Source organism: Spermophilus citellus (genome assembly GCF_964194105.1).
Source record: "Spermophilus citellus genome assembly, chromosome: 6".
NCBI classification, from domain to species: Eukaryota; Metazoa; Chordata; class Mammalia; order Rodentia; family Sciuridae; genus Spermophilus; species Spermophilus citellus.
Window position 1 is genome coordinate 32,685,658 of NC_138187.1, and position 17,186 is coordinate 32,702,843.

General features: G+C 38.7%; 1 protein-coding gene across 1 annotated transcript in view; it reads right to left on the minus strand.

Annotated features, from left to right (window-relative positions):
- ARPC1A (actin related protein 2/3 complex subunit 1A) overlaps positions 1-14,581 on the minus strand; it is a 34,089-nt gene extending 19,508 nt beyond the window's left edge. Inside the window, exons 1-3 of the mRNA XM_081297309.1 lie at positions 14,432-14,581; positions 7,892-7,984; positions 296-400 (exon numbers count right to left, since the gene is read on the minus strand). Coding sequence (XP_081153435.1) covers positions 296-400; positions 7,892-7,955 — 169 coding nt within the window. The 5' untranslated portion in view covers positions 7,956-7,984; positions 14,432-14,581. The remainder of the gene's footprint in view (positions 1-295; positions 401-7,891; positions 7,985-14,431) is intronic.
- Positions 14,582-17,186: the final 2,605 nt, after the last annotated feature.

Consider the following 17,186-nt stretch of genomic DNA (forward strand, 5'->3'; position numbering starts at 1 on the left):
AAAAAAAAATGCAGTAGTGGCTGAGGTTGTGGCTCAGCGGTGGAGCGCTTGCCTCCAATGTGCAGGGCCCTGGGTTCGATCCTTAGCACCACATACAAATAAATAAAATAAGTGTATTGCATCCAATTACAACTAAAAAATAAATATTAAAAAAAAAACCCATAAACTCTTAAAAAAATGCAGTAAAAACTGCGTAGTTCTAAATGTTATGGCCCACGTACTTTATTAAGCTTGTCATTTAAACAGAGGCTTAATTTGGAAATACCGTGTTAAGCCTACAGCTACCTTCATTTACCTGTGATGTGTCCGTTGTGCTCCTTGAGTTCATGAGCTTTCACCCACTGGCTCCCATTCTTCTTATAGATGTGCACTTCATGATTATTGGGGCTAAGGGCAATCTCTGGGGAAAGAAGACAGAATAATTGTTAACACCTGATCTTGATATTGTCACCAAAACAAAGAAACAAACAAAAACCCCCCAAAACAGGAAAAAGGATGTCACTGTTAGATTTTAAAAAGACAGAATAGGAAAACTGTTTTGAAAAAGTGTTTCCCAAATTCACCCCTGAAAAATTCTTTTGTTATTATTATATGTGCGTCTGTGTGTGCACTGGGTATTCTTTATTTTATCTCCTCTACTTGAACCCTATATTTTAAAATGTTGTATAGGAAAACTAAATTTAGAAATTAATTTTTCCAGAAACGTATACAATTGTCAACTAAAGAGTCTAACTAGCAAAAAATAAACAATGTTATTATATTTAGCTGAAATAACTTCAGATCACAGTGAAAATATTTTACATTAATAGAGATAAAAATTTAATTTCTGTTACTTTCTGAAATGCTGAAAATAGTTTATAGATTTCCATTACTATTGTCATGGACAAAATCAGATTCTGCTGATAAACTATATGGAAGTTTTCCTTTACAATAAAGTCAATATAAGTCACAAAATAAAATTCTGTTTTCAAATTTCCTGAACCATGCCAAAATATTATGAGAAATGGATCTTACTGGTATATATTTATGTTTTTCTTCCTAGTTCATCCATTCTTTTTCTTCTTAAACACTGATTTCTTAAAATTAGACTATATAGGGCTGGGGTTGTGACTCAGTGGTAGCACATACGAGACCCTGGGTTCGATCCTCAGCATCACACAAAAATAAATAAATAAATATTTTTTAAAAAAGGATATATAGTTTTCCCATCTATATAATCACTTTCTTCTCAGGAAAGCTGAGATGACACTATGGAACTAGGTAAATATTTAGATCTATTTTAAATCCTAAGGCTTTTAGTATTTTCTAGAAACAAGCTATATATTTCTCCAAATTTTTAAGAGGCAGAGTTTTCAAAAGCCAAATCCAAATTGAAACCTAGACAGAACTATAAATTTTAAATTATAGTATCATAAAAATTTGGATCTGTATTAACAATAATTTGAAATATTCCCAAAACCTATTTTTATATAAGAAAGTATATAAGAAACAGAAGACATAAGAAGCTCAGTTTCGAAGTAGCTCTGGATTCAGTGTACTGCAGGATGTACCTGTGTAAGTACCCAATCAAATGCTTTTATTAGGTCTTCACTTCATCCCACAATAATTGGAGTGAACTTTGTTCATGTACCAAGATTTACTTAAAAATAAGAATGGAAAATATCTGAAATGCTTTTTTTTTTTGGTACTGGGAATTGAACTCAGGGGTGCTTAGCCACTGAGCCACATCCCCAGCCCTTTTTTATATTCTATTTAGAGACAGGGTCTCACTGAGTTGCAAGTGCCTTGCTAAGTTGCTGAGGCTGGCTTTGAACTCGTGATCCTCCTACCTCAGCCTCCTGAGTCACTGGAATTACAAGTATGCACCACCACACCCAACTTTGAAATGCTTTAAAAAGATATTGAATTTATAGATTCAAACAAACCCTAACAAAATCTCAGTTGTTTTCTTAACAGAAATGAATAGAATGACCCTAAAATACATGTGGAAATGCAAGAGACAATCTCGAAAAAAAAAAAAAAGCTGGAACTTCCTGCAGAGTTACAGTAGGATAAATACAAAGATCAATGGAATAGAACTGACAGTCCAGAAATAAACTCTCATATTTGTGTTCAATTGATTTTCAACAAAGGTGCCAAGATAAGAGACTTCAACACATGGTGCTGGGACAACTGTAAGCCCCCAGGGTGTGGGCACTGCACACCTGCAGTTTCCTTTTCTGTATGCCCTCCCCCTACTTCTTCTTCTTCTTCTTTTTTTTTTTTTGTTGTTGTTTTGTTTGTTTAGTGCTGGGGATTGAACCCGGAGGGCTCTCTCACCAAACTACATCCCAGCTCTTTTTTTTTTTTTTAATTTTCAGTTGTAGACACAATACCTTTATTTATTTTTATGTAGTGCTGAGGATCGAACCCAGGGCCTCACACATGCGAAGCAAGCACTCTACAACCCCCAGGCCCCCAGTTCTTTTTATCTTTTGTTTTGAGATGGCATTTCACTGTGTTGCTGATGCTAACCTTGAACTTGTGATCTTCCTGCCTCAGACTCCTGAATAGGTGGATTATGGATTATACTCCACCACATAAAGCTTTTTTTTTTTCTAATGTGGTAATATGTGAGTTGGATTTATTCATTCCGTAAATCTTCCTTTTCCTTCTTCCTCTTTTCTATACTGTGTCTCTTTTCTCATCACCTTTTCTCCTTTCCCTCATACTCCTGTTCTTTTTTCTTTTTCTTTTTTTAATGAGATAATGTATTAACTGGATTTATTCGTTCTATCTTTTTCTTCTTTCTCTTTTCTGTACTCTCCTGTTTTCTTTCTTCTTGCTTTTACTTCCTCTCTTTTCCCTCTTGCTTCCCTGTTTTTATTATCTTTTTTTCTTTTACCTTTTATGCTTCCTCATGTCCCATATAGTATAATATCAATTTATGTTATTTAAAAACTAATTTTTCAGTCTATTATAGAATATAACTCCCCTTTCCAACTTCTGGACTAGTGGAGTTGTAGAAAACATTTTTAAGTACATTTTTATGGCTTATTTGTATATATGCTCTCAGGTAGTTGCACTTGAGACCTGATCCTCATCTCCTCCCAAAGTAGCCAGGGATTGATCATAGCTTTATAAAACACTGAGTAGGTGCTTTAACATAGAGACATAACCCCTGGTTCAGGACACAGTAAAGACAAAGCAGCACACTAAGGATCCTCATATAACAGCGGAAAAGAGATCCGTTACAGCAGATGGGCAAATATCAACACAGAAAGACAAGAAATACAAGAAAACAAGGAAATAAGCTGCCTCCAAAGGTCCATAAACCTCCAATAACTGAACTCATAGACATCACAGAAGCGGAAATGCTGGACAAAGAATATAAAAGGTTGAGGTTAAAATGATAAGTGAATTAAAAGAAGACCTAAGGAAAGAACTATGGGAGAAAATACAGGAGAGAAAACAGCATTTCAGGGGCTGGGGTTGTGGCTCAGTGGTAGAGCACTTGCCTAGCACATGTATGGTACTGGGTTTGATTCTCAGCACCACATATAAATAAATGAATAAAATGAAGGTCCATCAACAACTAAATTTTTTTTTTAAAGAATAGCATTTCAATAAAGAGAGAGATCCTGAAAAAGAACCAAATAAAAAAATTAACCAAATAAAAAAACCTCAGTGGAAAGTCTCACCAATAGATTAGATTAAGCATTGAGGTGGGAGTAGAGATCCAAGTTAATGACGTTAATAATCTATTTAGTGAAATAATAGCAGAAAAAATTTCCAAACTTTGGGAACAAGATGGACATCCAGATACTGGAAGCATTTTAAACCACAAATAGACAAGACAAACTTGAAGGAACTCCTCACAACACATTATAATTAAAATGCCAAAAATAAGGATAAAAAAAAAATTTAAAGCCACACCCCCTAAAACAAAACAAAAGACAGCAACAACCACAACAACTAAAAAAAGGGTCACATTTAGAGAACTACCAATCAAAACAACATTGGATTCCTTAGCAGAAACTACTAGCTGGATATACTAGATTACAATATCCAATCATTCAAAATCAAAATGAAATAAAGATTTTTCAACATAAGCATAAGCTAAAGGAATTCATGACCATTAAGCCAGCATTGCAGAAGATCCTTAAAGGATTTTTACAAACATAAGAAGATACCAAGAGAGCCCAAGAAAGAATAAATCTCACTAGATGAATAGATAAGCAACCAGGAGCAGGGTTGCATGCCTATAACCCCAGCTACAAGTTTGAGGCCAGCCTCAGCAACTTAGCAAGACCGTCTCAAAATACAAATATGTTTAAAAAACTGGGGATGTAAATCAGTGGTATAGCATCTTTGGGTTTTTAATCCCCAGTATTAGAGGTAAAAGAAAGAGATAAGCAACTGAGAATTTGTATTGAAACAAACATTAGAAATAAATTTAAATGACAGGAAATAATATACATCTCTCTATAATAATGCTAAATGTAAATGGTTTTAATTCTTCAATTAAAAGACAGACTGGCAGACTGAATTTGTTTCTATTTATTTATTTATTTATTTTTAAAAGAAGGGCTTTATTTATTTATTTATTTATTTATTTAGAGAGAGAATTTTAATATTTATTTTTTAGTTTTCAGCGGACACAACATCTTTGTTTGTATGTGGTGTTGAGGATCGAACCCAGGCCGCACACATGCCAGGTGAGCGCGCTACCACTTAAGCCACATCCCCAGCCCCTGAATTTGTTTTTAAAAAGACCCAACTATATGTTGTCTGCAAGAAACACATCTCACAGGCACAGTGGCATATGCCTGTAATCCTAGCTACTCAGAAGAATAAGGCAGGAGGACTGCAAGTTTGAGGTTAACCTCTGATCTCAAAAATAAAAAGGACTGAGGATGTAGCTCAGTGGTAAAGTGCCCCTGGGTTCAATCCCCAGCATACACACACACACAAAAAAAATCTTGTAGGTAAAGACATCTGTAGGCTGAAAGTGAAAGAATGGAAAATAATATTCCATGCAAATGGAAGCTGAAAGCAAGCAGTACTTACTTATTTACTTACTTACTTACTTATTTATTTATTGATGCTGGGGATTGAACCCAGGGCCTTGTGAATGCAAGGCAAGCACTGTACCAACTGAGATATATCCCTAGCTCTATTTATTTGTTTGTTTATTTTTATTTTGAGACAGGGTCTCATGAAGTTGCTAAGGCTGGCCTTGAACTTGCAATCTTCCTGTCTCAGCCTCTCAAGTAGCTGGGATTACAGGCATGCGCCACTGTAACCAGCTAGTGAAGCCAGTTCTAAGAAAAAAGTTTATGTTTATAGCTAAGAGTGCTTCATAAAAATATCAGGCTGGTGTGGTGGCACACGCCTGTAATTCCAGCAGCTCCGGATTCTGAAGCAGGAGGATTCTGAATTCAAAGTTACCCTCTGTAATGGTGAGGCGCTACATAAAATACAAATAGGGCTGACTCAGTGGTTGAGTGCCTCTGAGTTCAATCCCAAGTACCAAAAAACAAAAAATCAGAAAGTTTCCAAGGAAATAACCTAACGATACATCTCAAGGTTTTATTTTTATTTTTTGTAGTACTGGGGATTGAACCCAGGGCCTTGTGCGTGCTACGCAAGCACTCTACCAGCTGAGCTATATTCCCAGCCCCACATCTCAAGGTGTTAGAAGAACAAGAATAAACCATTTCCTGGGCTGGGGATGTGGCTCAAGCGGTAGCGCGCTTGCCTGGCATGCGTGCGGCCCGGGTTCGATCCTCAGCACCACATACCAACAAAGATGTTGTGTCCGCCGAGAACTAAAAAATAAATATTAAAAATTCTCTCTCTCTCTCCCCCCTCTCTCACTCTCTCTTTAAAAAAAAAAAAAAAAGAATAAACCATTCCTAAAATCAGTATAAGAAAAGAAATAATAAAGATCAGAGTTGAAATTAATGAAACTAAAAGAACAATAAAGAGGATCAATGAATCAGAGTTGGTTCTTTGAAAAGATAAATAAGATTGATAAACCCATGGCCAAACTAACCAAAACAGAGAGAAAAGAGATATTCCAACAGACATGACTGAAATCCAGAAGATCATTAGGGACTATTTCGAAAACTTACATTTCAATAAATTAGAAAATCTAGAAGAAATGGATAAATTTCTAGACAAACATTACCTACAAAATTGAAGTAAGAGGAGAGAGGAAACCTAAACAGACCAATAGCAAACAATGTGACTGAAGCAGAAATAAAAAGTCTTCCAACAAAGAAAAGCCCAGGACCAGATGTATTCATAGCTGAGGTCTACTAGATCTTCAAAGAAATAATGCCAGTGCTCCTCAAATTATTCTAGGAAATAAAATGGACGGAACACTTTCAAATTCATTCTATCAAGCCAGTACCATCCTGATACCAACAGCAGATAAAGACACATTGAGGAAAGAAATCTATGATGAACATAGATACAAAAATCTTTAATAAAATATTACCAAATTGGATTTAAAAGCATCACAATGACTGTACACCGTGATGGAGTTGAGTTCATTCCAGGGATGAATGGATGAAAGGATGGTTCGACACAAATAAACAAACACAAAATACCACATAAACAGAATCCAGGACAAAAATCACATGATCATCTCCTTGAATGCATTTGGAAGAACAAGAGACCCAGAATAACCAAAGCAATTCTGAGCAAGAAGAGCAACACAGAAGGCACCACAATACCCAACTTCAAATTATACTACAGAGCAGGAGTAACAAAATCAGCTTGGTACTAGAATAAAAATAGACATGTAGACCCACGGAACAGACTAGAAAACACAGAGAAAAACTCATACAGCTACATTTATCTGATTCCTGACAAAGGTACTAGAAACTTATATTGGAAAAAAGACAGCCTCTTAAACACAAGGTGCTGGGAAAACAGGATACCTATATATAAAAGAATGAAAATAGATTCCTATCTCTCATTCTACACAAAGTCAACTCAAAATGGATCAAAGACCTAAGAGGAAGAATAGAAACTGCACAACTTTTAGAAGAGAATACAGTGGCAACACCCTCAGTGCAGGAGTAGGCAAGGACTTCCTCAACAGGACTCTTATAGCTCAGAAAAGAACACCAAGAATCAATAAATGGGCTGGTGTCAGATTAAACAGCAGTCTGCATAGTGAAGGAAACAATTAACAGCATAAAGAGAGAACCTATAGAAGATTAGAAAAATCTTTGCTAACTACTCTTCCTTCAGCCAGAGGGTTAATATCTAGAATACATGAAGAACTGAAAACACTCCACGCCAGAAAAACCCAAAGTACACATTCAATAAATGGGCAATGAACTAAACAGATACTTCTCAAACTAAACTCAAATGGCCAACAATTATAAGAAGAAATGTTCAGCATTTCCAGCTGTCAGGGAAATGAAATCAAAACTACACTGAGGGGACTGGGGTTGTGGCTCAGGGGTAGAGCTCTTGCCTAGCATGTTGGTAGAGTGCTTGACTCAGTTGTACAAGGCCCTGGGTTCAATCCCCAGCACCACAAAATAAAATAAAATAAAATAAAGGTATTATGTCCACCTACAACAATAACAAAAATAAATCTTAAAAAAAAAAAAAAGACTCCATCTCACTCCTGTTAGAATAGCAATCATCAGAATACAAATAACAGTAAATGCCAGCAAGGATTTAGGGGGAAAAGGAACTTTTATATACTGTTGGTAGGAATGTAATTTAGTATAGCCACTATGGAAATCAGTATGGAGGCTCTATAAGAGAGTAAATCTTATGTCCTTTTCACATGTGACACTGAAATATGTGAACTTTAAAAATTTGTAAATCTGAAATATATCTACGGTGACAAAATAAAGAAGCAATGTTATTAGAATATACTTACGGGTACGATCCCTGTTCCAAGCATGACAGGTGATTGGCTCTAGTAAAAACTGATGCAGGGACATTATTCTTAGTGTTTTCAGAGGATAGAAAGCTGCAACAAACAATAGAAATAAAGCACTTAAAATGGCAGGTGATCAATATTTTTAAGTTGCCTGAAGATCCTGAAATGTTTGGAGATAAATAAAACACTGTACTGTCATTTATTTATTTATTTATTTTTTTTTTTTTAAAGAGAGAGTGAGAGAGGAGAGAGAGAGAAAGAGAATTTTTAATATTTTATTTTTTAGTTCTCGGCGGACACAACATCTTTGTTGGTATGTGGTGCTGAGGATCGAACCCGGGCCGCACGCATGCCAGGCGAGCGCGCTACCTCCTGAGCCACATTCCCAGCCCCTGTACTGTCATTTAAAAAACTCAAATCAATGTCACAAATTAATCACTTAAGAAGTACTATCACTGGGTGTGTGTATTCTCCTGTAATCCCAGCTACTTGGGAGGTTGAAGCAGGAGGATTGCAAGTGAGAAGCTAGCCTCAGTAACCTACAAACAAAAGTAAAAAAGGCAGGGGGTAGAGTTCAGTGGTAGAGCACCTCTGAGTTCAATCCCAATACCACAAATAAATAAATAGAACAAGCACTGCAATCCCCAATAGAGAATTTATTCTGACAGGTGTGGGTGCAGGCCTATAATCCCAGAAGCTCAGGAGGCTGAGGCAGGAGGATGGTAAATTCAAAGCCAGCCTCAGCAACTTAGCCAGGCCCTAAGAAACTCAGAAAGACTTTATCTCTAAATAAAATATTTTTTAAAAGTGCTGGGGGCGGCTGGGGTTGTGGCTTAGCAGTAGAGCATTTGCCTAGCACAGGCTTGGCTCTGGGTTCAATCCTTAGCACAACATAAAATGAATAAATATATTAAAAGATATTATGCCCAACTACAACCAAAAAATTGAACCCCTGGGTTCAATCCCCAGTACAAAAAAAAAAAAAGAGAGAGAAAGAGAAAGGGAAGGAGGGAGAATGTGTCTAGAATTTATTCTGACAAGGTCATCAATGGGTTGTCAAACCATGGGTGAAAGACTTGGTACAGTATATTCACAAAGTCTCAAATGATCATCTCACACAGTACTTAACAGTTACAGAGGGAAAAACATGCCTTTATAATAAAGAAATATGGCAGTCACCATCTTAAACCAAGTGATTAAACTTCTTATCACAGATAGTGGAACAATCCAACCTGATGGGCCTCTTGAAGAGAGACAATGTGGAAGTACACATCATCATTTATAAATAGCAACTAATTTATCATCCAAACCAGACTACTTTTGAGAGCAAAAAGGGGCACTATTAATAATTATGATGTGACAACAGGTCACAGGACTCTCCCAGAGAAACCTCAGGCATGGTCAACCCACCTTTGAAGTATTAATGCCAAACATATTTACTCTAAATCGAAACAAGATCCAGATTTAATTTTGGTTCACAAGAAATAAAGGGGGTAAGAATTAGCTAAACAACAAAGGAGGAAATAAAACACCAGATGTGTGCCCTTCTATAGAATAACAGGCCGGGACTACAAAAAAAGCACCATGGGAGAGCATGAAAGCCAAATTCCATAAATGAAGTTGATTATAATCTTTATGTTTTAAAATAACCTAAGACATACATTGTACAAGGAAATGTTTAATTTGAACTAGGTATTACATGGAATTATTTTTATTTTCCTAGCTTTGTTAATTGTACTGCCATTAGGTAGGAATCTGTCTTAGCTTTTAGGAGATAAAGATATTGACATGTTTAGGGATGATATGTCATGATGTCTTCTGTAACTTCCCTCCCTCCCACCTCCTGTTCCTTCTTCCTTCCTCTCTCTTTCTTTTCTATCCTTCTTTCTTTTCTCTTTCTTCTGGGAATTGAATCCAGAGGCAACAGATTCCATCCTCCTGCCTCAGCCTCTCTAGCTGCTGGGACTATAGGTGTACGCCACAGCACTTAATTATTTTCGATTGTCTGGGCCTGAAAATATAGAAAATGTGAATGTGACAAAAAACTATTACAACTGGTAAATCTAGGCAAATATTATGCAGGTGTTTGTGACATTACTCTTTAACATCTTATTATAACTAGATGAAAGGCAGAAATGTGAAAAATATCATTAAATTAAAAATCAAGGGCTGGGGTTGTGGGTCACTGGTAGAGCATTTGCCTCACATGTATGAGGCACTAGGTTTGATCCTCAGCATGATATAAAAATAAATAAAATAAATGTATTTTGTCCATCTGCAACTAAAAATATTTTTAAAAATCAAGTAAAATTCTCTACTTTATAGGTACCCAAATCTAGATCCATTAAAGAAGTAACCATTACCTCAAATTAGGGGAAATTTTCTAAAAAAGCAACCAACCTTCCCCTTTCCCCAGCTATGGCATATTTTTTTTTTTTTTTTTTTTTTTTTTTTTTAGAGAGAGTGAGAGAGGAGAGAGGGAGGGAGAGAGAGAGAGAGAATTTTTTTTAATATTTATTTTTTAGTTCTCGGCGGACACAACATCTTTGTTGGTATGTGGTGCTGAGGATCGAACCCGGGCCACACGCATACCAGGCGAGCCCAAGCCTGCTACCGCTTGAGCCACATCCCCAGCCCCCAGCTATGGCATTTCTAAGAGAGAGGCACTCACTACAAACTGAAGTTTCAACACACTTAAGTCCTGTTGGCTCAGGTGGCGCCTAAAACGTGAGGGAACAATTCTGACGCCATAGAAAACAAATGGAAGAAGAAGAAAAAAAAGAAAGAAAAGAGCCCCCCAGAGGGTTGTGAATGAACAATAAAAGTTCAACTAAGAGAGGAGAAATGGTATTAGTGGAAAACAGAAGAAATACTTCCGCTAAAGGAAACCCAAAGTAAAAAAAAAAAAAAAGGGCATCCTCAAATAAAAAGCATCTAGTATCTTAAACTGCCAGAGAAATATCAGTGCTTCACATTTTATTCTAAGAGTAAGATATTTAAGTCATTATTTTCTTTTATACGTCCTAAAAAGCAAATGGCAACTCATAAATAAATAGCCTGTAATTGAAAATTTTAAAAAATTTAATGAATTCAACAGACTGTTTGATTTGCCTTTTTAAAAATCAAAACTTTCAAGCTGGGCATGGTGGCACATGCCTCTAATCCCAGGGCTTGGGAGGCTGAGGCAGAAGGATTGTGAATTCAAAGCCAGCCTCAGCAACTTATCGAAGCTCTATCTCAAAATAAAAAATAAAAAGGTCTGGGAATGTGTCTTAGTAGTTAAGTGCCCCTGGGTTCAATCCCTGGTACCAAAAAATAAAATAAAATAAAAACTTTCAGAGACTCACAGCATACTTTTATCCTGATATCTGATGCTTACCCTAAATTGTTCTGTCACAACAGATTTTACTCAGAGCTACTCAAAATAACCCATCAACATGTCACAAATATCTCTTTAATTAAAAGTAGTTTAGAGCAAGATGGGGAGTAGGTGCCTATAGTCCCTGCTACATTGGAGGCTGAGGCAGGACTGTTTGGGCCTTGGAGTTAGAGACTAGCCTGGACAACAAAGGGGAAACCTCATCTCAAAAGTAAATATATTAAGCCAATTTAATTTAAAAGCCAAATTTGACATTTTTGTTAACTGAAATAAAATTGGTCTGCAAACTAATAATTTAATGTGAATATCTATGTGTAATAAAAGCACATATTTCATGTAATCTGAAAAGGTACAGATACAAAGGCTTTTTCATTCTTCAAGTCAGTTTTATAAGCAAGATTAAAAAGAGGTACTATCTCAAAATAAAAAAATAAAAAGGGCTGGGGATGTGTCTTAGTAGTTAAGTGCCCCTGCGTTCAATCCCTGGTATCAAAAAATAAAAACAAAATAAAATAAAATAGGTAAGCAGGGCTGGGGTTGTGGCTTAGTGGAGCGCTTGCCTAGCACATGTAAGGCACTGGGTTCCATCCTCAGCATCACATAAAAATAAATAAATAAAAAATAAAAAATAAATAAAAGGTATCGTGTCCATATTCAACTAAACACACACACACATACATACACACACACAATGGCATAGTTACTTCTAAAATTGCATTTCTAATTTTGTTATATCACTCAAGTTCTATATTTGAACATATACCCAGACCTGTACTTCTTTTATAATCATGTGGCTATTTTACATCTGAAAGCCAAGTCAACATTTACATTTGTCAAATTTATAACGCAGGCTCTGGAGTTATGGCTCAGCGGTAGAGCGCTCGCCTATCACATACAAGGTGCTGGGTTCGATCCTCAGCACCACATAAAAATAAATAAATAAAATAAAGGTATTGTGTCCAACTAAAACTAAAAAAATTAAAGTAAATAAAGGCATTCTGTACAACTACAAAAAAATTTTTTAAATATTTATAATGCAGCTAGTAAACATAGCCTGTATTTACCAAATTCAGTAAATGCAGGAGAAATTCATAATAGTCTGAATTTTGTACCAAAAAAAACATATTTTCTGTTATAGGGTGAAAATTATTTCTAAACTATGGTTAATATTTATGTAAAATCTTTGTAGTAATAGGACCAGAGAGGAGAAAACAGTACAGATGGTGACATTAAATTTAGCAGGTTTCTACTTTCATTGTCCAGCACTGAGGGAGATAAAAATGATTTATGGCATATTATGATCCCAGGGACTCCCCAATTCTTTTCTTTACCTATCACTTTTAGCAGAATAATTCTGATAGATGGTTAGCCATGGGCTCTGGAGTCAAGGGGGCTTGGATTTGAATCTTTGCTCTGATACAATACTAATAAGACACTCTTTGAATCTAATTTATTTCATCTGTAAAGCAGATCTACTATTGACATCCCAAGGCTATTGGCAGGAGGGTGAAATGAGATAACATGGAAAAGCATGCAGTGCAGAGTCCAGCCCATACTACAACTATTTTAGTTGTTGCTAAGCTGGTTCCCTTTCTTCCTTTGGTTGGAGGCTTTTGAACCATCCTTAAAAAGTACCCTTGGAGCTTGGTAAGTTAACATGCTATAAATTCTTGCCTTGCTCAAGTGAAGGTTTAAAATAGTCATCAGTGAGAATTTCAGTTCCTTGTTTAGGGTCAGTTTTCAAGATTGTGATTCATGAGTTTCTAATTGCTCTCATTACCCAACCCAGGTACTCCTACAAGGTCACCACACCTTCCAATTCCAGTCTCACCATGCAGGACTTGTGTCAGTAGAGAATTAGATAACTAGATCACAATTATTGCCACTCTCCCTCCAAAGCAGCAATTTTAATTTTCCAAGATGATTCCTCCTCCTCTAATTTTGAGAGACAGATGAATTCTAGAAGGTCCCTAAATACCACCTGGTAGGAAACAGCCAATGACACCCACTTTCTAATAGGGTAAATAGACCCTCCTGAATGATAACCTCTCCTTCATGTTAAGATAGCTGAAAACCCAGGCCTACCAAAGCCAAAAAAGGTAGATTAAATTGGTAAAAGTGGGTAGAACTAAGATAATTTCAGTAATTTAGACAAATGAGTTAAAATGGAAGACACCAAAGGCACAGTATTATAAAACAGATGGTTTTATAATTAAAGATTCTAAAGCACAAGTATTACGTGCCTACTATGTTCCCAACGGTGTTGCAAGCACCAGGATGGGGCCAGAAATATAAATAAATCAGACACCATTCTGTTCCTCAAGTCTGGGTAGGGTGTGGGAGTAGGAGAGGAAGGAAAGACATAGAATGCCCAGAAACAGTAATAACAGCTAATATTTATTGAACACCTACTCCGAGCCAGAAACTATTCTAAGCGATTTACGCAAATAAACTCTCTTGATTCTCAGAGAAAAAAAAACTAAGAATCGTCTCATTGCAGATGAGCAAAGAGAAGCAATCTTCCCAGGGTCACCCAACAAAGTGGTGGTGTCTGGGCAGGAACTGCGGCGTCCCTACATAAGGGGTTCCACCAAGATAATGGAAGCACATAAAAAGGTGCAATTTTGACTTGAGGGAGATTCCTGCAAGGGAAATCTTAAGAACTCTGAGGGAAGACGCTCCTCGAGTTGGGGTAGGTCCTGGAGTAACTAAAGGATTGAAGGCTGCCCTGGATAGGAGGCAAATATTCCAGGGGCGCCTTCTGCGGGCAGGGACTTATTGTAAATTCTAAAGAAAGAAGTGAATGGTGCCTACTGACGACCCTTTAGGAGGAAAGCATCCCGTTTAACTCAATTTTACAGACTCTGCTAGATGCCCACAGGAGAGGTGCAAACAGGGCCCTGGGGACTCAGAGCTAGAAAATCGCGAGAAGCGATCGATCTGTATGTGCGGGGGGACGCCAGGGGCTCAGAGGTGCTCCGGGAGAACAGGGGTTCCGTGCCCACTCAGAGGCCCGGGCAGGGAGACCCGGCCGCCCCCAAGCCTCGGCTCCCCGCGGCCTAAGCCCCCGGCTCCCCGCCGCCGCGGGTCCCAAGCAGGTGCGAGATCAGGATAATGGAGGTCAACAGGGTCAGACGTTCGCCCCTGCTGCTCCTTACCTGGGGTCGGGGCGGTCCGGAGGGGCTCGGAGCGGAGAATTCGCGGACTCTGGTCAGTCGACGCGAACAGGCTCCGGCGGGCGAGGGCGGAGGACCGAGGCCCAGAGGGAGCGGCTGACAGATTCCGGAAATGATCACTGCGCCTGCGCAGCGCGGCCGCGCGGTCGTTCTGCGCACGCGCACAGACTCGGCGTGCACCGAGGGGCGGGGCCAGGGAGGGGGCCACGGCTAGGTGTCGGAGCTGGTTCGCTGTCCCCGCGGCCTCGGAGCCGTAAAAAAGCTGGAAGATGCGGGCTGAGCAGAGTGGGGCGGCTCACTCCTCACCTCGGAAAGTTTTCTCAGAATAATGGAGGAACAAGGTGTGGCACCTTGGCCGCTTCACAGGCGCTTTTGTCAGGACAGGAATTACCGAGGCTTGGGGTCGTTCGAGCTGTGTGGACCTGAGGAATGACTGTTTTTGTCCCTTTAGAAAGTCTGGGTCAGAGCCCGTGGGGAACCTCTTCCACCGAGGAACCTCCTCGACCCTTCCTCAGTCAGGACCTCTTGTGCCCTGCTCCCAAGATGGCGCCACGGCGAAAAAGAGTTGGGGGGAACTTGGCTGCTCTCCCGAAGCACGTGGAGACAGGGTGCCTGCCGTGCAGATGCAGCTTCTAAGAACTGTCGCGGACCCCAGGACCCCACTTCCAACCAGTCCTTGAACCCATAGAGATTCTGGAGCAGCACCCCCATCCCATGCAGGTCACTAACTTAGTGCTCGTTTCATTCTCTCGGTTTACATGTTTGACCCCCAACGCTTGATGGTAAGGTGATGTTCACAAAAGTGAATTTATCAGACTCCCAATTTCACATCCATGCTGTGTTCTTTGGATTTAATTAATTCAGCTGTTCATGGAGCGCTAAAGCAGGAAGACACTGGTTTTACTTTGTTGCATGGTCAAAAAAGTCTGATCATGGGGGAGCAAGGACAGATTGGAAGGATCATTGTAAATTAACCGCCCCAAGAGACAACTTGGCAAAAGGAAAGTCAGCATTCATGGAAAGCAAGGATTCCTAGGTCTGGGGCTGTAGCTCAGTGGCAAAGCACTTGCCTAGCATCCCTGAGGCACTGGGTTCCATCCTCAGCACTACGTAACAATTAACAAAATAAAGGCATTCTTTCCATTCTGTCCATCCACAACTACAAAAAAATAAATAAATAAAAAAGAAAGCAAGGATTCCTTTAATCCCTCAGTATGTAGAGTTGGTACCCAGAGTCAAAACACCACCTGCATATTATTTGGAGCCTTCCACCTCTTTGCAAAGAACAGTTCCTGCTTTGAAGGAATTTATAACCTGGGAAGATGAGAATGACAGACAAATTAGTACCAGACTCTGATCAGTGACAAAAAAGGAAAGAATCTAACTCCAGAAAAAATAATGGGCTTTCATTATCAATCGCTGGTTCTATCTTTTGAATATTTTGCATTTTAGCCTAAAAGCTTACCATTTATGAATTTCAAAGCAGAATTCCCCTACCCCCAACTGGGGATTGAACCCCAGGGTACTCTACCACTGAGCTACATCCCTAGCTGTTTTTAGTTTTTGTTTTGAGACAAGGTCTCACTAAATTGCCCAGGCAGGCCTAGAACTTGTGATCCTCCTGCCTAAAGATGACAGGTGTATGCCACTGTCCCTAGCCAGAAATCAGAATTCTTAACTTAAATGATATCTTTAACCACCTTATTTTTGAAACTGAGGAAACAAGACCAGATAATTTTTTTAAAATAAGTTTTTAGTTGTAGATGGACACAATATCTTTATTTTATTTATTTATTTTTATATGGTGCTGAGGATTGAACCCAGTGCTTCATACCTGCGAGGCAAGTGCTCTGCCACTGAGCCACAATCCCAGCTCAAGACCAGAGAATTTTGAGTCTTGAAGATTTTGAGAAAAGGAAGGAGCAGGGCTGACTTTTCCATCATGGCTTGTGTCAGAGCCACTGGAGTTCCAAGGAGGACCAGTGATGAGTGACCGTGTTTTCCTTGTTAGACTTGTGTGTGATGACAGTGATTTAGTATCTAAAATAAGAAGTCTGACTTTTAAAAATTTAGTATCAGAAAGACTGGGGGTGTAGTGCTCAAGGCCCTGGGTTTAATCCTTGGCACCATAAAATAATAATCATACTAACAACAACAATAATAATAAATAAAAAAGTATCAGGAAAGGTGGTTGTATTACTCAGGCTGGCACTATGACAAAACCTGAGATAATTAGCAAAGAAGAAAAGGTTTATTTGGACTTCCTGTTTTGGATGGTCTAGTTCAAGATTGGGCAGACCCATTGCTTTTAGTTTGTGGTGGGTATGCTGGATGGTAATGTCAGAGAGCATGAGAGGTAACAAACAGTTTACCTCAGTGCCAGGGAGCAAAAGAGAAAGTAGAAGGAAGAGGCCGGGATCCCACGGTTCCTTTCAAAGGCAGTGGCACTAAGAACCTCTTACTAAGTTCCAGGATCTTAAAGTTTCCATCATTTCCCAGGAGCACCACTCTGGGAACCAACAAATGGACCTCTGGGGTCATGCAACATCTAGACTAGCTTGTAGTACTTAGAAGTGGAGGGTGAGAGGAAGAGAGGGGTTGGACACTGCTGAGGGATGATTTTGGTTGCTTGCCAGAGAGGTTTGGAATTGGATTGGATTGGAATTTGGTCAAAATTCAAGTCATCAGATATTTATGCAAGGACTCTGTTTTTGGCTAGGGGGCGGTGTGGAGAGTG